This window comes from Mytilus edulis, chromosome 7 (genome assembly GCF_963676685.1).
Source record: "Mytilus edulis chromosome 7, xbMytEdul2.2, whole genome shotgun sequence".
In the NCBI taxonomy this organism is placed as follows: domain Eukaryota; kingdom Metazoa; phylum Mollusca; class Bivalvia; order Mytilida; family Mytilidae; genus Mytilus; species Mytilus edulis.
In genome coordinates, this window is record NC_092350.1 from 81831215 (window position 1) to 81854227 (window position 23013).

General features: G+C 33.9%; 3 protein-coding genes across 3 annotated transcripts; all 3 read left to right on the forward strand.

Moving 5' to 3' along the window:
* The first annotated feature begins 7775 nt into the window (after positions 1–7775).
* On the forward strand, positions 7776–9522 carry LOC139482395 (uncharacterized). The gene is made up of 2 exons (XM_071266293.1): positions 7776–8099; positions 8715–9522. Exons 1-2 carry the CDS (start codon positions 7778–7780, stop codon positions 9176–9178), a joined length of 786 nt encoding a protein of 261 aa, XP_071122394.1. The 5' UTR covers positions 7776–7777; the 3' UTR covers positions 9179–9522.
* A 1981-nt stretch (positions 9523–11503) lies between these two features.
* LOC139482397 (collagen alpha-2(VIII) chain-like) lies at positions 11504–15804 on the forward strand. The gene is made up of 3 exons (XM_071266299.1): positions 11504–11844; positions 12897–13100; positions 15494–15804. The coding sequence occupies exons 1-3, from the start codon at positions 11562–11564 to the stop codon at positions 15757–15759; spliced, it is 753 nt and encodes a 250-aa protein (XP_071122400.1). The 5' UTR covers positions 11504–11561; the 3' UTR covers positions 15760–15804.
* A 983-nt stretch (positions 15805–16787) lies between these two features.
* Positions 16788–18767, forward strand: LOC139529644 (uncharacterized). Its single transcript, XM_071325505.1, has 2 exons — positions 16788–17300; positions 18303–18767. The coding sequence occupies exons 1-2, from the start codon at positions 16874–16876 to the stop codon at positions 18761–18763; spliced, it is 888 nt and encodes a 295-aa protein (XP_071181606.1). The 5' UTR covers positions 16788–16873; the 3' UTR covers positions 18764–18767.
* Positions 18768–23013: the final 4246 nt, after the last annotated feature.

The window sequence follows — 23013 nt, forward strand, 5'->3', positions numbered from 1 at the left end:
AATTCCTATACGTTGCATGCAGAAATAAACTATACCTTTTCCATGAGCAAAATAAATAAATAAAAAGATAAAATCATATTTGAAACAAAGATTCTTTTAAATAATTTCAACCAAAGCATGGGAGTCAAGGAGCATGTGGAAAATTTCTAGAAACACATTACAATTTTAGTTTATGCACCTACTTTGTATAAGTTCACCTTGACCTAAACTTTGAATAGCCTGATACAAATTTTGAATATGTAGCCACTCCAAATTCAGGATGGTTATATAATACCACTATCTAGACACAGTTTAAAATAAAACAATAGGATAAACACAAACAAAGCTTTTTCTCATAAGATGTCTCGCATATTTAAACACAATGTATCTGGGATGATCCTACATGAGTTTTTATACACCCGTCAAAATTTTGACGGGACGTATTATGGTATATAAATGTCCGGCGTCCGTCCGTCTGTCTGTCTGTTTGTCTGTCTGTCAGTCTGCCTGTCTGTCTGTCTGTCTGTCTGTCTGTCTGTCTGTCTGTCTGTCTGTCTGTCTGTCTGTCTGTCTGTCTGTCTGTCTGTCTGTCTGTCTGTCTGTCTGTCTGTCTGTCTGTCTGTCTGTCTGTCCGTCTGTCCGTTTGTCCGTCTGTCTGTCCGGCGTAAACATGTCGCACCGTAACTTGAGAACGACTTATTCAAATTTCATGAAACTTAAAACAGTTGTTTCTTATGATAGTCAAATGATCTGTTTACTTTTTGGTGAAAATAAGATTAAAACTTTTGAGTTACGGCACTTTGTAACAAAACCAGGGGTGTGTTTTTTTTTCACATGTCGCACCGTATGTCAAAAACGGTTTTTGATTATTGGTTAAAACTTTACACACTTTTTAGTTATATGAATATTAAGATCTGTATACTTTTTGGTGATGATTCAAAATTTCATCTTTGAGTTATTAAGTATTTTGTAAAAAAGGGGGAGGGAGTTTTCATATTTCGCGCCGTATCTAAAAAACGATTTATGATTATTGGTTAAAACTTTACACACTTCTTAGTTATATGAATATAAAGATCTGTATACTTTTTTGTGATGATTCAAAATTCATTTTTGAGTTATTAAGTATTTTGTAAAAAGGGGGGAAGGGGTTTTCATATTTCGCGCCGTATCTCAAAAATGATTTATGATTATTGGTTAAAACTTTACACACTTCTAAGTTATATGAATATAAAGATCTGTATAATTTTTGGTGATGATTCAAAATTTCATTTTTGAGTTATTAAATGGATATTATGATTTTCGTAATTTAAGGAATACAATCTTTAAATTGATACATAATTTTGGATTTTATCTATTCTCGATGTGTTTTGATTGTGATGGATAATTTTGTCACGTTGTCGCCAATGTAACTTTAACATAATGGCTGACCAATCGAGCATAAACTCGTTACAAAAACTTTCTGGCTTGGCCAAGAATAGTTCGAATATTGACAAAAGTTCAGAAGACAAAATCTAATTGCTAAAATAGAGAGGACAAATCCGATACTCTACGGGATTGAAATACATTTACTAGGTTTGGATTGTCTTAAACAATCAACGAACTTTGATTATTCACGTCTCGTAATATCTTCCAATCAGGTAGTAAGAAACATTCAGGGCACTGCTGTACATCGTTCAACTCTTAATAACGTCCCCGAGGAGACGTTAATAAAGCAACGGAAATCAACTTTGTATATTTATATAAACGATAATACTTGTAAATAAATAAATAAAAGGAATAAATTACCACACTGTACTGATTCTACAAGGTCATGTAGTAGTTAAAAATACAAAAAAAGCGATAGATAATCCAAGCAGCAACAAAAAACCAAAGATCGAAAAAAAACAAACATGACTGAGACCAATAGAAAAACGACAATAAGACAAACAACAGTCCACAATACACTACACAAAAAGCATAAGCAACCCGTAAACTGCACCAAAAAAAGGGGTCAACTTAGGTACTCTGCAGGGATAAAAAAAAAATCCGACGTACAGTTTTCCTTTTGAACTCCCCTCGGTTGACGGAGTACACCTACATATACAGGATCCACACAAACGATTCGCCGGCCGCAGTCCTTTTCACATTAGTATCGGTTCTCACAATAGTGTCGGCTTTTCTTGTCAATTGCATGGAAAATTTGGCGATACGTTCGCGTCGTATTTGGTGATGTCTCGACATTGAATAAATACACAGGTGGCCAACAACTGCAATGGCCATTGTGACATTACCCTTTTAATCTCGATTTGCAATTTGCTCATTGGCACTCATACCACATCCTCTAGTCTTATATCTATGAATTTACTATACGGATATTTTTGTTTTCTTTTGTCTTTGGTTTTGCTATTACCAAAATTGTTTTTTGTTTGTTTCGTCATAACATAATAAGCGTATGGAAATAGAAATAAGGAAATATACTGAACACGCTGCAACTATTGAAAATAAGTTCAAAGTCCGAAGATATTTTGAAATCAAATGACCTACGCATAATGATATATTAAAGAAATAAATAACCTGTTACTTAATATATAATATTTAAACGGGTTTTTAAATTGATTAAGAAGGCGATATACTTTAAATACGACGTGGACTTTGAACCTTAGTGGACGATGCTTTTCTAACCGTTAAACCATGATACATAAATATTAAACAATACATTTCATTTCTGATTTTGTAATATACGAGAACATATATATAATACATCATGACCAAACCGTGGAAGGAGTTCAATGTCCAAAGTCTATTTTTGACACCAAATGCTTAGTATTTATATACACTAATCATAAACATTTATTAGAAGGATTAATTGGTTTATTGTTTCTAAATATACTGTTCGACTTAATATTAAATTTAATGTACTTTAGTTCCCAATACATGTAATACGACTTTGAAATTTTATGAATGGTGCCATACAAAGACAATACAATACCATACAATATGCTTTATCTAAAAAAAAACTCCGTCACATTAACATGTGACATGTGAAGACAATGATTATTATGCAAAGCAATTTAAAATGAAATATAAAATTTGTGATCATGAAATATGTCATAGACTCTAATGCCTCGTTCACACGTACATTTAATTCGAATTTAATTCGAATCGAATGCGAATCGAATTCGGTAATCTCGTTCACACACTCTTCTTTTTTAATTCTAATTGGCTAATTCGAATTAACCAATTCGCAGTAGCAATACGTTTTTGTTAATTCGAATTCAGAGTTAACGTCGTGAGGACAGTAAAGCGAATTTGACGCGCATTACAATTCGAATTGAAATTGACGTTAGGACGTAAATTGTTTCGATTGCGAATTAAACTAATTCGCATTAGTTAATGCGTATCGAATTCGAATTACGTGTGAACTCAGTATAATAATTTAAACACGATTAACATGATAAATGAAATATAATGTGTAAATAGAAGACGAATAATTATAAAATCGCACGTGGGTTAAAAATAAATAAATACAGGTAGCAATTTTATACTGAAAGGGCAATGTAAAACGGACAACACATTTTGAATGTATGTGCCTGTCCCAAATCAGGAGCCTGTTATTCAGGGGTTGTCAATGTGTTACATATTTGTTTTTCGTTCATGTTTTGTACATAAATGAGAACGTTAGTGAACGTTAGTTTTCTCGTTTAAATTGTTTTAGATTTTCATTTTGGGGCTTTTATGGCTGACTATGCGGTATGGACTTTGCTGATTGTTGAAGGCTTTAGATGACTTTGCGATACTTGCCCTGCTCATTGTTGAAGGCCATACGGTGACCTATAGTTGTTTATTTCTGTTTCATTTTGTCTTTTTGTGGATAATTGTCTCGTTGGCAATTATACCACCTCCTTTTTTTATATATATATCTAATGGTTTAAAGATAAACAGCACAAGTGTCGAAAGTGTTGATTAACACCAATCAATCAATAAATATAAATTAAAATCACATCTCGGCCGATTCCGTTCCTTCCGATAGAATACAAGTAGCTCAAGGATTGCCAATTAATGTTAGGTCATAAAGAAATAATCAATGTAAATGTTTTAATTAACAATAATGTGTATCAATCAAAGCGAAGATTGACAATCACAGTCTCTAATCTTTTGGCATTGACCTGGCTCTATTTTATTCATCTCAGAAATACTGGTTTAGAACGTCATTCAGTGGGCGTTATTGGGAGAATTTATTTTCATTAAGAAATAAACTAGTTCACTAAGACATTGATTTTATGTCCATTTCGCTTAATGGCAGGTCTAATATAAAAATATAAGCTGTTAGAAATATTCAGACGCAACACTGAAACAATAAATATTTGATAGAACATTTTTGTAAATGACTCATATACAGATAGGTCGAACAGTAGTATTATCTGGGTCATAGTGATAAATGAATGTCTTTTTAGAATTTTCATCACTTTTTTACACTGACTTAGAACCTACTTACACAGTCAACCTAAGTACTTGCATTATATTCAGAACACAAGATAATCTGTTTGACCCGTGGGTATGTTTGTTTAATATCCTGTAGTACCTGTATGACCTTTAAATAGATTCCTTGAACAAAGCGATACATGTACATTGTTTTTTACTCCTTGTGAAGATTTGTGCGATATTTTGATATCAAATCAATGTCCCTAAAAAAAAACTACGCGGCACTTTCTTAAAGCTGACAAAAACTTGAAAAAGGTAAGGAGGCAATCAAGGCACAGAAAAAAACCACACAACCCTTGGTTCTGGTGAGTGATTAAAGATTATAGAATTATTAGCAAAAAAAAAAGGATCAACATATAGAAAATAGTTAACAAGAATACAATAAATAAATAATTTTGGAGTGCTTAGATGCAAAGAATATAGATAAGTGGCCCCAAAAATTAGAATATGTGAGAAAATTAAAGGATCCCCAATTCCATATCCCGTATGAATGAATGAATAACTTCACCACAGAAAACAATCTACACAAAAGCACTGCACAAAATATCTAGATTGTATTTACACTTAATTGTTATTTTGTTATGGATAACCGTCAACCTGACAATCATTGTAGAAGTTATATAAAACGTGCTTAATGAAAAGTATCATTCTCTACAAAAAAGTGATGAATTAGAAATATGCACGCCGATAACATTGTATAGCTAATTTTTCATCAACAAATTCTTGAACAATGTATATGTATATTCAGGGAATGCATTCTGGCTTACATGTCAACCAGCAAGTGTTTTACGTAACAAACGTGATCAGAGAAAGATACCAGAGTGATTTTGGAACTCATAGATCAAAAATAAACTGACAACACCATGGCTACACAAAAAAATGACACATACACGCACATAAGTACACAAAACTTAACACAGAAAAATAAAGACCAAGCAACACATACCCCACTAAAACCTTTGGGTTATCTCAGGTGCTCCGGAAGGGTAAGCAGATCCTTCCCGACATGTGGCACCCGTCGTGTTGCTCATGTTATAACAAACCCGGTAAATATACTAGTTCAGTGGGTCACGAAACACACGTGATCAACATACGTCATTATTGACGATGAAGACGAACTGAAAAATGAAAATTTTCTAGTCGAAGAATAATTTGTTTGTTTCATCATACCAAACTTTAATAAAGTGAAAACTGCTGATGTCACATACTAAAATACCCCTTATCAGTTTTTTTATAATGTGAATTTCTATGTTGTGATGTCACATTATTGTTTCATGTATAAAGGATGAAAGTTGGTATTAAAACATTAAAACCCGCTGCATTTAATTGCAAATGTCCTACGTCAGGAACCTGATGTTCAGTAGTTGTCATTTGTTCATAAGTGTTTCTCATTTCTGTGGTGTTTTTTTTATATATATAAGCCCGTTGGTTTTCCTGTTTGAATGGTTTTACATAAGTATTTTCTGAGGCCCTTTATAGCTTGCTGTTTGTTTTGAGCCAAAACTTCGTGTTTAAGACCGTACTTTGACCACTTACCCAGTATACCACATCTTCTATTTGAAGTGTTATTTTCAAACAATGAAGGATGTATTTAAAAAAAATGATTGAAATGGTACATAACATGATCACCTTGAATAGGTAAGAAAAACACAACACTGGAAGTATATCTACGACTAGCTGTCTCTAGACATGTAATACGTTTATGATAACGGATGTTGTTTAGAAGTGCATGTCCGAAAATATTATTTCAAGTCCCTTAATTCGAATCATATTTGGAATGTAGTCAAATCCTTGTCGGGTGTTAAGAATAAATTTAAAATCTGGTAAGGTTTGGTTTTTAGTCGTGCAAGATATATGCAATCAACATGAAAATGTCATTCCGTGATAATGCAGCCGATTATAGTTTTCACTAGAACACACCCGTGATATCACGGGTACGTGACTGAATTAAAGTATATAACTATGCGCAAGCCTTATTTTAGTATTAGTATTGTCATCTAATAAAGTCATGCCGATTATAAGATACACAGTTTTTCTCTGCTTTCAAGTCTTTCTGTTTGAACCCGTCGAACTGAAACAATAATATTAATTATTTGGAAAACTAAAGGTCCTGGAATGGAGTATTTTTAATCAACAGCATTGGCCTTATATAAGTTATAAATAAAGTTGAATTCTTTGCTTCGCTGTTTTACGTCATGCCCACTACCAAATTGAAAACTGTACCTATACGCCTTATTTTTAGTCCAGATTTTTAGTATTCGTATTGTTATCTTAGAAAGTCTTACAGATTAAAATACTACAATAGGTAACAATTTGACAATTTAGTAGTGTCAACCCTGTGGTTATGACCCGTGTATATAGCATATTAATCCTGAATACAACGTTTGGTGGTGCGCCTGTCAGATGTGGAACGTACAGATAAGGTAATAGGTAACAGGTGAATATACTATTGGTATCGGTAGCGGACTCGACCCGGAACTTCTTAATTATTGGCAATATTAATTACGTGGAAAACAAAAGTGCCTGGAGTGGTGTAATTTTTAATCTACACCTTTGTACTATATTAGTTATATATAAAGTTGAATTCTGTGATTCGTCGTTTTTACGTGATGACGGCTGACAAATTGGACCTCGTAATTTTAGTATTATAGATACATCATAATGATGGAAACATTATAGCATCACAAGCTTTGATGTCAAATACTAATATTTATATAAAGTCACGCAATGCTGTGTCTTTATCAGGATGTGTGTGCTTTGTCTTGTAATTTGAGTCAATGCCACCTTGACCAAGGATCAATTTAAAAATAATTGATTTTTAATACAGGGCGTTGTATGGTTTTCTTATGAAACTTCATCCAGTACGTTTTGTTAGTGTCATGTAATTGTGGATTAATAGTTTCCTTGTCTGTATCAGTTTTTGTTTTTTTTTTTTTTTGTCTCATCCAGTTTATTTTTAGTGTATTCAACTTTAATATACTTTGCAATAATATAAACTTTAATTTATTTTCAAACAAATAAAATTAAATATATATATACATATCTGCGGTTTGAATTTTTCTTTTGTGTTTGTTTTCTCTATTGACCTTGATTGACAATAAAAAATATTGTATTGTATTGTAATCTATATATTCTTTTGTTTTTCAAATTGTGTTTGCAGTATTGTTGTTTGTTCCCCCCCCCCCTTTTTTTTGCAAAGGCAATTTTTGTTCGTTTTCTACTTATGATTATGCATATCATTTTCGCCTCTCTTTTGTACTGACATTAAGTTAATGCATATTTCTTATCATCATTGTATAGGTTATCAGTGTTCTTGTGATCGAACGAGAAACTAAACATGGTAGACGTCTTTGTTTTGTTCACAATTTGCTGCATGAACTTTGACTTTGTTTTTTGTAGTGATGATAGGATTTCTAGGCTCGAGAAAGTTGTTGAAGCACAGAATATCATGATTCTTGATTTAAAGAAAGCATTTCATACTCAAAATATCAAAATTGACAGCTTGGAAAATCAATTGAAAAGCTGTAAGTCTTGTGGTTTCAACGGTTCCAACGATACTGGTGCACCGCTGTCTCGACAAACCGTAACATCTGGGAATGAAAACAATCAGGTCACACCATTAGATGTAGTGAGGGTTCCAAACAACATACTGCATAAAGGTAATATTGTGATTTCATTTTTTTACGTTGGCATTCATATCAATATCACATACAGATATCCTGAAAATGTCAACAACTACAAAAAGTAAAAAGGGTAACATTTTCAAACTGGGTTATTAGAAAAGTACAATTCGAAAATTTCAAACAACATCCTTCCAAAAGAATAGGTAGGAATAAAGGCAACAGTAGTATATCGCTGTTCAAAACTCGTAAATCTATGGTCAAAAAACAAAATTGGGGTAAAAAACTAAAACTGAGGGAACGCATTAAATATAAGAGGGGAACAACGACACAACATTAAAATGTAATATACACAGAAACAGACTAAGCAATATACAAAATCCGATGAGAATTACAAATATAACATCAAAACCAAATACATGAAAACTCGAAAGGAAACGAGACAGCCTTTAATATCTGTGTCATTTTGGTCTTTTGTGGATAGTTGTCTCATCGGAAATCATACCACATCTTCTTTTTTATATTTAGTTATGAAGGAAAGTAGCATGAGGTTAGAGTCAGTCTATTCGTGTTTCTTGCATTTATGTTAATATCATTTATAATAAGATTTCTCAATACGTAAAACTTCCATACAATATAGATATTTATTTTCAGATTTAAACAGAAATAGTAGATTACTGCTGTCCGGTTCTAACGGAGATTCCTCACCAATTATAGCATTTCACGCATACCTTTCCAAAACAGAGGCCGATCCTGGACACCATCATACCATAATCTTTGATTCTATCCTTACAAATTCTGGAAATGGCTACAATAATCATACTGGGGCATTTATTGCTCCAGAAAAGGGACTGTATGTTTTTGCTTTTACCGTCGCTGGGGTCGCAGGCAGCAGAATGCCAGTTCAGTTGGTAGTAAACACTAATATTATTGGAGCCACTACTGCTGATAGTCTATCAGATACTCCGACATCAACAGCTTCAAGCGTTGTCATAATTTATTTGAACCAATGTGATACATGTTTTCTAAGAACGCCACCAAATACCGACTGGATTGTTGGAAGTTTGTATAGCCATGTTGATTGGTCTAGATCGTCGTTTTCTGGCTGGAAACTATAAAAGTGAAAATATGATAATTAGTCGTATTTGAAGCTGATTTGTTTTCATTCTTTATAGAATAGGAGCAAAATGTACCAGAATGACAGCCAAACTCATGGATCGAAAATATAAACTGACAACGCCATGGCTAACAAAGGAAAAGACAAATAGACAAATAATTGAACACAAGTGACAAAATAGAAAACTAAAGACTAAGTAACACGAACCGCATCAAAAGCTGAATGTGATCTCATGAGCTCTGAAGGAATGCGCAGGTCCTGCTCCCCACGTGGCATTCTTTATAGGAAACGCCTTTCTGTACATATTGTTTTGTCTTTCTTTATTCGAATGAATTGTTATCATAAGTATTGTCTGCTCCTTTTAAACTACATTCGATTTCAGAGACAAGCAATAAATAATTGTTCAAGGAAATTTCCAAGTATGAAAAAAAAAAAATCGGAAATTAACAAAATAAATAACGAAAGTTGAACATCTTTGCACAAACGCTTATACACCATTTCATTTGTTCAATTTGTTTCGTACTCAAAACTGAAAGTATCAATCTTTAATGTACAGTTATTAAAATAAGTTGGTATTCAGTTAATACATTCAGTAAAACGCGTATAAAACTGAATGGAACCATGAGTATAGCCAAACACTGACTTGGAATCAGAGTTATGATAGAAGGAGACACAATTCTCAATTTCAAATGATTACCGTAGCTATGTAAAAAAAATATGCAAATGTTTATGCCAATTCTGAAGTATGGGGATAATTGGTTAGGGAGAGATAAGTAACCATATAAGGAGCAAAAATTACATAATTCCAAAATGAAGACAATACAAAAGAGGGACAAAAGATACCACAGGGACAGTCAAACTCATAGATTGAAAATAAACTGACATCGCCATGGCTAAAAATAAAAGACAAACAGACAAATAATAGTACAAAAGACACAACATAGAAAACTAAAGACTAAGCAAGACGAACCCCACCCAAAACTATGGGTGATCCTCAGGTGCTCCGGAAGGGTAAGCAAATCCTGTTCCACATGTGTCATCCGTCGTATTGCTTATGTTATTATACAAGTCCGTTTTATAGTCTAATTCGGTAGGTCACATTCGTGAAAAGGGAAGGGAAGGGTATTGTAATTACGACATTTCCGATATCATATGTGAAACAGTTATTCCATAACGGTCAACCAACTCGTAATGACGAATGTATAATTAATGAAGGAATGATTTCAACCTCACCATTTGGAACTCTTGATTTAATAGCTTTATTTTGAGCAACGATTCTTTACCAAGGAACTCATAATAGGAAATACTCCGTATACAGGCGCTGCTGTTGAATGTTGCTACATAGCAATGGAAAGTTCACAATTGGGAAGATAAAAACATCTCTTTTGTCGTAAAGTTTTGTTTTCAACCGACCCTTAAGTTGTACAAGATTAAAAAAAAAACACCAATCACACTAACCCTGCATTAGACAAATCGCTTACATGAACTCATTTACACTTCATCAGTAAAAAGGTATATAAAAGATACCGACATAAAAGGACAATTTGTAAATTTGAAGTCAAAATTACACGTGATACTTTAGCAACAAACGGAACAATCGAAAACAGCTGTCCTATTCCTGACTTGGTACAGCCATTTTAATTTTATAAAAAAATTACGAAAAAGTGATTTACTGTTCATAAATGAATTTTAAAGGATTGTAAACACGTTTACAACTATCTATTTTAGACCAAATAAACAAGATGTAGATAATTACAGGTCATCGTTCGGCGATCAACAAAACCCATACCGTATAGTCTGATGTTGAATAAACATGGATGTCAACACCTGAAACAATTAAGCAAAGATATTCAAGAAATCCTGAAAAAAGCGCATGCATGTTATGTTTCTTTTATGTGTTAATGCATTGCTTTTTAATCGCAAAACTTGTTGTCTCTCTCTCTTTTTTCTTTATTGATTTTGTTACCGTATCTGTAACATTTTTTGTTGCTCAGTCCGTATTTTAAATACATTCAAATGGTTCTTTTTTTTAATTTTGTTATAATATAAACTAACGTGTATTCGAACATTTGCCAGCGTTGACTTATTATCCCATAGAACATTTGAAGGATGCCAACATGAATTGGTGGTCCATTATGTTACAATTCTTGGTGCTACCTTCCTGTACTGTGTACATCGTGTGTGATTTACATAATTAGACTCATAGTTGACAGGTTCTTTGCAATGAAATTGTCAGTTTGTTTTCGACTAATAAGTTTGAATATCCCTTTAGTATCTTCGTCGTCTTTTATTTTGACATTATGATAAACGCTTACAGATAAGCATATGTCTTATCATCATTTTATAGGTTATAAGTGTTCTTGTGATCTAACGAGAAACTAAACATGGTAGTCATTTTTGTATTGTTCACAATTTGCTGCATTAACTTTGACTCTGTTTCTTGTAGTGATGATAGGATTTCTAGACTTGAGAAACTTGTTGAAGCACAGAATATCAAAATTGACAGGTTGGAAAACAAACTACTCAGCTGTAAGGCATGTATTGATATCCAGCGTTCCAATAACACTAGTTCGTTGCTGTCTCATCAAACCTTAACTTCTCCTAACGACAACAATCAGGAAGCGGAAAAAGATAAAGTGGATGTGTCAAACAACAGACTGCTGAAAGGTATATTGTGATTTCATTTATTTGCGTTAGTTTCGACTGTCGTATTCTCTATCTCAATTGGTCTCTTTTGGGCAGTTGTCTCATTGGTTTGCTACTATATCTTCTTATTTTATACTGGGTATCAGCTGTTTCTTGATGAGCCTGTCGTCAAAGTGAGAGGGTTAGCGCTATAAAACCAGGTTTAATCCACCATTTTTTACATTTGAAAGTGCCTGTACCAAGTCAGGAATATGACAGTTCTTGTCCATTCGTTTTTGATGTGTTTTGTTATTTGCTTTTGCCATGTGATTATGGACTTTCCGAATTGATTTTCCTATAAGCTAAGTATTTTTGTGATTTTACTTTTTATAAGATTTACTGAATACCTGTATTTTGTCGACAAAATTAATATATTATTTATTATCGACATTCCACACAATCCAAGAAAATTAGTAACTTCCGAGTATAAACGAATCTCAACATGTATAAATTATAATGATGAGTTCGTCCTTCGATGAAATGATAGCAGATGAATTAAACGAAATCCCAGTATTTAAACCGCTAAGGTATTTCATTTGCATAACCAATATATCTCAATCCAATATAACAAAAACTCTTTTAATACTTCTTTAACCAATAATGAATATATATTTTGTATTTTCAAAACTGTAATTCACTCATGGAAAATTCCTCCAGTCCTATGCATATCATTTTGAAAATATTGTTTTAATTTTTTGGCATTCATATTTAACTAGCATGCAGATATCCTAAATATGTCAACAAGAGAAAAAACTGTCTGCTTGCGTGCAATCAGAACCAAAAGTAAAAAGTCAAATGTTGGTTTAGAAAAGTAATTTTCGAAAATTTCAAACAATAGCATTCAAACTAAAAGGTAGGAATACGAAAATTCGAAAGGAAATGACCCAGCCTTTAGTTTTGGAACAAGAAGTATGAGGTTAGACTTAGACTATTCTTATTTCTTGCATTTTTGTGAAATTCATAATAATATTTCACAATACGTACAAATGTAACTTCTATACAGTATATATATATATATATATTTTTATTTTCAGATTTAGACCGAAATAGAAGATTACTGGTGTCCGGGACTAACGGTGATTCATTACCAATTATCGCATTTCACGCATACCTTTCCAAAACAGAGATCGACCCGGGACACCATCATACCATAATCTTTGATTCTGTTCTTGCAAATTCCGGGAACGGCTATAGCAATAACACCGGAGCATTCACTGCTCCGTTAGGGGGAATGTATGGTGGCCGGTTAAGGCCATTTCGCGTTTTCGCGTTTTCGCGTTTTCGCCCATCATATTATATAGGGCGAAAACGCGAAAACGCGAAATCGCGAAGTCGAAAACGCGAAAACGCGAAGTCGAAAACGCGAAAACGCGAAAACGCGAAGTCGAAAACGCGAAAACGCGAAGTCGAAAACGCGAAAACGCGAAATATTTTTTCTTTCCGATTTCGCGTTTTCGACTTCGCGTTTTCGCGTTTTCGACTTCGCGTTTTCGCGTTTTCGCGTTTTCGACTTCGCGATTTCGCGTTTTCGCCTTTTCGCGTTTTCGCCTTTTCGCGTTTTCGCGATTTCGCGTTTTCGCGTTTTCGCGTTTTCGCGATTTCGCGTTTTCGCGATTTCGCGTTTTCGCGTTTTCGCGTTTTCGCGATTTCGCGTTTTCGCGTTTTCGCGTTTTCGCGATTTCGTGTTTTCGCGTTTTCGCGTTTTCGCGATTTCGCGTTTTCGCCTTTTCGCGATTTCGTGTTTTATATACCAATACATATTCTTAGTATTTGACTTTATTTCATAATCTATTTTGTTCAATTCAATATTTTATCATAAATATTTGTTGTTTTTTAAGGTGTTTCGGTTAAGGTTTAACTACCAAGGCTTTTCCTCATCAGGTATCCCAAGCCTCTAACTAATAAAATAATCAGTTTCAAAGTAAAGTTCAAAGCATCCATACGCATAGAATTTAAAAATTCTGCATACCGGGATACGACACCTGGTAACTTTGTATTGATGTATTGTATTCTAAATTAAATCAGTTTATGATTTGATATAACCATTGTCTTTTATGTTGTGATTTATCCTATAACTTGGTTTATCCTATAACTTGGAGGATGTAAGTAGATCCTTCAAGTTTTTGTGTCTTTTATATGCTATGATCGGAGGTTTTGGAAACATGGTTTTTGTGCTATCATTTTGTTCAATTAGGTGCCAATGTTTTTTAATTGCTTTATTTAGTCCATTGAAGGAAGGATTAAATTTGGTGGCTAAAACAAATGGAGGCATTGCTCTTTTGTTTTTAAGCTTGTACCTTAGACAATCTTTTCTTTCCTTATGAAGTGCATTTGTTATAATGGGGTTGATATCTTTTTCCGAGTATCCCCTTTGGAGAAGTTTTGTTTTAAAAGTTTCAATTTCTTTTAGTGTATCTTTTATGCATTTTTCTACCTAGTTCGTAATTGTTTAATGTATTTTACATCAGGACTGGGAATAAATTTTAATCCCTTTGCAAGAACTAATATTTCATAGTTTGTGAGATTCTCACGTGAAAACACTTCTATATAGTTTAAAGCTTTTTTTACATTTTCATGAAAGTGTTTTGTGCGTTTAAGATGGCCTTTGTTATTATTATGTATACGGAGTTTACTTTTGTATTTTATTAATCGTTTTTTCTTATCCCTTTTTCTGAGAGATCGTTTTCTATTACTCATAGTAATTTATTTGTATAAATTTGTTTTGTGACAAAACTATTTTGTTTGTTTGTATAATTATTTCAACTCTAATTGAGAGATGAAATGAATATATATGAACTTCAACTCTATTTGAGAGATGAAATGTATTTTATTAATTCTACTCTATTTGAGAGATGAATTGATTTGTATTTTGTTTAAATCTATTTCAAAAATTATACATTGTATATGTAAACTCTGTTGAAGTGTTTGTTCACTTGTATCCCGGTATGCAGAATTTTTAAATTCTGTGCGTATGGATGCTTTGAACTTTACTTTGAAACTGATTATTTTATTAGTTAGAGGCTTGGGATACCTGATGAGGAAAAGCCTTGGTAGTTAAACCTTAACCGAAACACCTTAAAAAACAACAAATATTTATGATAAAATATTGAATTGAACAAAATAGATTATGAAATAAAGTCAAATACTAAGAATATGTATTGGTATATAAAACACGAAATCGCGAAAAGGCGAAAAGGCGAAAACGCGAAAACGCGAAATCGCGAAAACGCGAAAACGCGAAAACGCGAAATCGCGAAAACGCGAAATCGCGAAAACGCGAAATCGCGAAAACGCGAAATCGCGAAAACGCGAAAAGGCGAAAACGCGAAAAGGCGAAAACGCGAAATCGCGAAGTCGAAAACGCGAAAACGCGAAAAGGCGAAGTCGAAAACGCGAAAACGCGAAGTCGAAAACGCGAAATCGGAAAGAAAAAATATTTCGCGTTTTCGCGTTTTCGACTTCGCGTTTTCGCGTTTTCGACTTCGCGTTTTCGCGTTTTCGCGTTTTCGACTTCGCGTTTTCGCGTTTTCGACTTCGCGATTTCGCGTTTTCGCGTTTTCGCCCTATATAATATGATGGGCGAAAACGCGAAAACGCGAAAACGCGAAATGGCCTTAACCGGCCACCATAGTAATGTATGTTTTTGCTTTTACTGTTGTTGGGTACCAAGGTACCCGAATGCCAGTTCAGCTGGTTGTAAACAGTAACATTGTTGGAGCTACTGCTGGTGATAGTTTATCGAGTACTTTGTACCCATCATCTTCAACCGTAGTGGTTATTCATCTTAACCAAAATGATGCATGCTTTCTAAGGACGACAACAACTACCGGTTGGAATGTTGGTAATTTGTATAGCAGTGATTGGTCTAGATCATCATTTTCTGCATGGAAGCTTTGATTTGGATTAATATAACTTTTGAATAAAAAGGCAATATTAAAAGAAGATGTCTGTTTTAATAGTTGATAGGGTATGTCATTTTGAAGAAGATAAAACAAAGTAAAGACGATTAGATCATAACTACTAAAACAAAGTAATTCAAACAGCGTCATTAGAATAAAACATGTCAAAACAAAATATATATGACTACTCGCTATCAGTTCAGTAAAACTTAGAGCATCAGTTGACATGTTGGTAAAAAAAAACAAGAAAATAAAAAAAAAACGAAAAGTTAGAAGTACAATTGCTTTTGCATGCATACCTAAAAAAAGACTTCATCAAGGCGCCCATTCAAAATAAGTGCTTATAAATACAACTGCCACATTGTACATATACATGTATATCAGGAGGTCATCCTCTGTTCTAAAGACAAAATATAATATACGTCCTAAAGGGGAAATTTTTTTAACTTTGCGATATAACAATTGCTATTTAAAATATCTTAGAAAGACATTGCTAAAATAAAAGGTAGCAATAGTTATCAAAGGTATCAGGGTTATAATTTAATAAACCAGACGAACGTTTCGTTTACATAAGACTTATCAGTGACGCTTTGATCAAAATAGTTACAAAGCCAAAGAAGTACAAAGTTGAAGAGCATTAAGAACCCAAAGTTCCAAAAAGTTGTACCAAATAAGGCTAAGGTAATATAAATGCCTGGGATAAGAAAGTCCTTAGTTTTTCGAAAAATTAATTCTTTTGTAAAACTCTAATTTATAATTTAAAGAGTTAGGAGAACGAGCATGACGATAAGACACGGATCAACATAGCAATGGTAAACAGTTTCGGTTCAACTAGCAGCTACTTATAAAACATCCTGATCGAGCACAGACATACAGATATCGTACAAACCATGAAATGTTTGCATAAAATTGGACACTTATCCAGGCTCTTATCAAGCCATATACCTTGAATTAAATGTGCACTACGGTGTGATTGAAGATAAGCACTCACAAGAGATAGTCACTTTAACTTGTGACACCGTTTAAGTATATTTTGATTTTGATACCTTAATTTTAATAGTGTAAGCATTCAAAACGTTCACAGTTCTAAGAAAAAAAGGTTTTGAATTTAAATGGCTTCCATTGTAGGAATGTTAACGGCAATTTTTCTGCTATTTTCTATTTGTACAATAAGATCTTCTGCAGAGTTTGCTAATGACAACAGAATTTCCCGGCTGGAGAAATTGGTGGAATCACAAAATGCCGCGATTTTGTCGTTGAGGAATGAAGTTGCCGAGATTGGTGTTTTGAAGAACAACATGAGGATATTGGAAAAAGAGAATTTAGATTTAAAGTTTTTAAATGAGAATGTTAAAACACATCGTGCCGAAATGCGAAATATGAAGAAAGAAATAAGGAGACAACAGTTGAAAACTCAGTATTTGGAAACTCAATTACGAATTTCCTCATTACGTTTAAATACCACTTGTGATCCGTGTTATTCCACAACTACACCGACCTTAGGCAAAACATTCCACAATGAAATAAATCAGGAAACAGGTAAGGCAGATATTGGTATTTTTGAAAAGGATCCTGCAGTTAATAAGTTAAATAATTTTTGAAACTACAACAAAGTTACCAAGTTATACAGTATAACATATATATATTGCTTTGTTTAAGATAAAAGCAACATATGAATTTCAATGTCCGTTCGAAGTGCTTTTCAGGGTGACCTTCAGACGGAACACTTAAAGCCGAATTGTTGAAAGCAAAATATATAAAAACGATCAATTGAAGACCTTTGTAACCAAAAAAGAACACCTTTATTTTTTTAAGACGAACCATGCGAAAGGGAGTTAAACCCTTAATTTCTAACCATTTCAAAAATGTCAACGGAAATATTAAAAAGGTTTGTTATAAATCATATCATTACCGAAGTGTTAACTTCAAGAATGGTGATTCCCTTGGGAGTTGATAATCCTACAGCAGCGGGATCGACCTAATGCTGTAAAAAATGTAAAAACACGCTATAAATGTCATGTGTCCGAAGCGCTTTTCTGGATTCACCTTCATCGGTAAACGAATATTTGAATATGTGTACGAACCAACACATTTGAAGAGCAATTTACCAAAAATCCTTCTGAGCTGAATTGTATCTGAGGGAGGTGAAATCTTAGTTTCTATAAAAATTTCAATATTTATTAACTGACAATTTTAGACGGGTGTTTAATAGATCATGTCAGCCCCGAAGTATAAACTACTTAGGTATCGACTAAGTGCTGTACAAATTCAAATAACACGTTGTAAAGTTCATGCGTTCGAACCGCTTTTCTATAGGTACTTTTATATACAGTTATAAACATATAGTTTTATTTGTAAACATGAATTCATCTACCATTTTTTGGCATATTTGATTGGCACATTAGTAAATTATGTCTCTACATTTTGATGACATGTTCGAGTTCATCCATTGCGAATTTATAAGAAGCTTGATAGTTTAATCTATTTAAAAATTAAACTCACATCTAAAACAGTAGACTTCATTGCTTTTTTTCATTTCAGCATTAAGAAGGCAAGATCGAATGTTAATTTCTAGTCCAGTTGTCGACGCATTACAGAAGATCGCATTTTACGCATACCTTTCACACGGTGAGGTTGACCCAGGGCATCACCATATCATTGTTTTCGATAATGAACTTACTAATTCCGGAAATGGATACAACAAATATACAGGAACGTTTTTGGTCCCAATTGAAGGGCTTTACGTTTTTTCTTATACCATTGTTGTACAGCGGGGACATCAAATGCCGACAGAACTAGTGGTAAATGGTAATGCTATTGGTGCTGTTGCAGCTGATAGTTATTCAGATTCCCATTACCCAGCTGCATCAACTACACTTGTTGTTAGTTTGAAAAAAGGCGATGCTTGCTTTATTCGAACTTCAACATTCCAGGCTTATGACATTGGGGATCTGTACAGCAGTGTTTGGTCTAGAACATGCTTTTCTGGTTGGAAATTATAATAAAACTAAGGTGAACTGAAGTTAATGATTGGTTGTAGTTAAAAAAAAACACTGGCATTTAAAATTGATACTATAAGTCAGAAAACATAATTTGAGGAACAAAATGCTAATTTTTCATATTGGGAATGCTGACCCTTTTTGAGGTATTTAATCATTTTGAAATGGCGGGAAACAACTGACTCGAAATTTTACCTTATATTTAGCATTGGATTTATTTGGCTCTCTTATCGAAAAAAAAATCTAGAATCTGGTTATATTTCGGTAATTAGGAGATAACTGTATTGTATTTTAAGCTCCGACGGCATCAATTGGGAATTTGATGGTAGAAAATTCAGTTTACTGGCGACGCGTTAGCGGAGACAGTAAACGGGTATTTACGACCATCAAATCCCCAATTGATGCCGTCGGAGCTTAAAATACAATATTGTTATCTCCATTCTAATGAAACTGACAGAAAACAACGTTAAAACATGTATTTAAAAACTGTCATATGCCGCCTGCGCTTGCGCGTACGTTCCATAGCATCAATTGATGCCATGTAGATAAGTGACGTTATCCAATCAAAATGAACGTTACAAACGTTGTTGCATTATAATGACCTTTGTATGATACAATTGCAGGAGCTAACACCCTGTACTGTGTATGTAAGCTACCTAATTAGACTCATCATCGATAGTATTATTTAATTATCAACATGACAGCTGCTACATGTAGAGCAGGGTGTAATTTTCCGTCGGGTCACCGGAGATAATTTCAGTTTAAAATATGGTTTGTGTTGCTCAGTCTTTACGGTGACCTATAGTTGTTAATGTCTGTGTCATTTTTCTCTCTTGTGGTCAGTTGTCTCATTGGCAATCATACCAAATCTTCTTTTTTATATTTAGTTTTCTATATTCTGTTTTGTGTATTATTGTTTGTCTTTTCATCGTTGACAGGTTTTTTTACCATGACACTGTCAGTTTGTTTTCGACTTATAGGTTTGAATATCCCTTAGTTATCATCGTCGTCTTTTATTTTGACATTATGTTAAACGCCTACAGATAGGCACATGTTTTATCATAGTTTTATAGGTTATCAGTGTCATTGTGATCTAACGAGAAACTAAAAATGGTTGTCATCTTCATGATAGTCACAATTTGCTGCATCAATTTTGACTATGTTTTTTGTAGTGATGATAGGATTTCTAGACTTGAGAAGCTTGTAGAAGCACAGAATATCATGGTCCTTGGATTTGAGAAAGATTTTGATGTGTTGAAAGACACCGTTAGGACTCAAAATATAAAAATTGATAGCTTAGAAAATCAATTGCAAAGTTGTAAGGCTTCTTTTGATTTCACGGAGTCCAATACCACTAGAACACTGCTGTCTCGACATATCTTACCGTCTCGGGATAAAATGAATGTCGAGACGCCACAGCATGAAGTGGGAGTTGAAATAAACCGACTGCAGAAAGGTTATATTGTGAAATCATTTAATTTCGTTGGTTTCTACTTTCGTGCTTGTAGAATACTTAGCTCTTTCTAATCAAATTTTCTGACTATAGGTAAAACAAATAATTTTTTATTTGCAGTTACCACGTTTCTATAAATCTTAGAAAATCAGAAACACCGGGGTATAAATCAATTCTCAATAAATAATTGATAATTTGCAGAGTTCATGTGATTATCTGTTGTAATGCTGAATTCATCATTGAGCATTTGGAGATGTCTGCTACTCTGTTTAACAATAACAATCTTTTTAGCAGACTGTAAAAGAGGGCCGAAAGAAATCAGAGGAACAGGCATACTCATAAACCAAAACCCGAAAACAAAACTGACAACGCCATGACTAAAAGTAAAATTCAAATAGACAAATAAAAGAACACAAGATACAACATAGACAACTACAGACTCAGCAGCACGTACACTACCAACAACTTCGGGTGATCTCATGATCAGGTGCTCTGGCAGGGTAAGCAGATCCTGATCCACATGTGGCGAGTTGCTAATATTATCACAGACCTGGTACTATTAGTTACACAGTGTGCAATTGTCCTAATACGAAAATTTATCGGGTCAATAAAGTTCATATCGGGTGAGGCGAAACCAAACCCGATATGAATTTTATTGACCCGATAAATTCCGTATCAGGACAATTGAACACTGTGTAACGAATTTATCCTGATTTTATTATTTTACATATTATTATATTCAAATTCATTTTTAGGACATTATCAACCAAATATATAATAGATATTTAATCTGAAACTGTAAAAACTTTAAAATATAAGAACTGTAAAGCAACTGAAATTTTATTTTTTTATTAGGTCAATGGTATAAGGGAGATAATTCCAATTGACGTAATAAATAAGGGAGATAATTCCAATTGACGTGATAAAAAATTGTACTGAAATTTATTAAGATAATATCAGCCAATCAAATTGCGAGAAATTACTCTGAATCAGGATAAATAGTGTAATTCGTGAAAAGTAAAGGGGATTGTGGTAACGACATAAGGAGCATATCCGATATCGTATGTGAAACGGTTATTCTAAAAAGGTCAATCAACTCACGATGGCGTCCGTAAATTTAGAAACAGGAAGAAAACACCCTAGCCAAAAGAGACTTTAAAAGGATTATCAACTTTGAAACGATGAAAGAAAAATACTGCGTGTCTGTCTGTCTGTCTGTCTACCTGCATGCAGATCAAAAACGGTTCTTATCATGCACCTATCTTAAACATGTGAATCTTAACTATTTTGTCATAATACATATATGTGGGTCAACCAACGTTACTTGGGAAAAGTCCTTTAGTGAACTCAAGACTGGAAAAGTTATAAATAGGACAAAAAAGAATTGAAAAATCGAAAAATAAACGAAACAACATGATAAAAGAAAAAGGGCAATGACCTTCTTTATAATTTCAAAAAATGCACAAAACGATTAAAGCGACAATTCAGGGGTGAGCTTCAAAATGGTAAGCAGTTTCGACTCATAAGTAGCTACTAACAAAGCCCCCAGATTGAGAAAAAGAATGCATCTTATCGTACCATAGCTAATCAGGATGGGTTGTACATTCAAATTGGTTGAAATTTCTTTCAGTAATATTTATCCCATGAGGACGCGGTGTGTCAGTGTAAGTTCACCCCGATGGCCGGATCTTAAACTGACACACCAAGTCCGAAGCTGTTCTAGATTATAAGAAAAAAATGTATATAAAACGACCACCAAACACATGTTTAAATATGAAACGATGCCAACTCGCCCTACTGACTATCGGCCCAACACGAAATCCACACTTATGAAAAATAGAAAACCCACGATGAATTAAGTCCCGACTTACCTCACTAATCAACCCAACTAATCAGAGATAGTCCTCACATAGGTAGTTCTAGAGTTGAGCGCTTATTTTAAAAGTGGGGCGAGTTGGTGAAAGGTGTTCGATCTGGTATGGGGCGATTTGCCAGTGGGGCGAGTTATCTTGTTTTCTTTCAATATGTTAAATTACTAATAGTTTGTATGCAGTCGTCATGGTGTAGGGGTTTGATTTGTGGAGTTGAATGCTAAACGTCTACAGTTCGAATCCCAGTATATATAGGCACTTGATTTTTTCAATACATATTATGAGTTAGTCTTTTCCGTAAAACTATTTTCTAAGTTTATTGTGGATTTAACATTCCCGCCAAATGTTACAGAACTAAGGAAAGCATGCAGAGCAAGGACACTCCATCTGGGGTGATCTGGTAGGACAATGGAGCTGGGATGTAATTTGAAGTGTCATATTAGTAATCCTTCTGCTTGTCACTTCCATATTCTTGATATGTTTATTTTTCATTTTCAGATTTCAAGTGAGATAGAAGATTACTGCTGTCCGGATCTAACGTGGATTTCCCACCAATTATCGCATTTCACGCATACCTTTCAAAATCGGAAATAGACCCTGGACACCATCATACTATAATTTTTGATTCTGTTCTTTCGAATTCTGGAAATGGCTACAATAATCACTCAGGAACATTCATTGCTCCTGAAAATGGAATGTACGTTTTTGCTTTTACCGTCGTTGGGTACCCAGTTCAGTTGGTTGTAAACAGTAACATTGTTGGAGCTACTGCCACAGACAGTTTATCGGATACTCCATACCCATCCGTTTCATCGATAGTCGTTGTTTATTTGAACCAAAGTGATACTTGCTTTCTAAGAACTGCACAAACTACCGGTTCCATTGTTGGAAATTTGTATAGCAGTGATTGGTCTAGATCATCCTTTTCT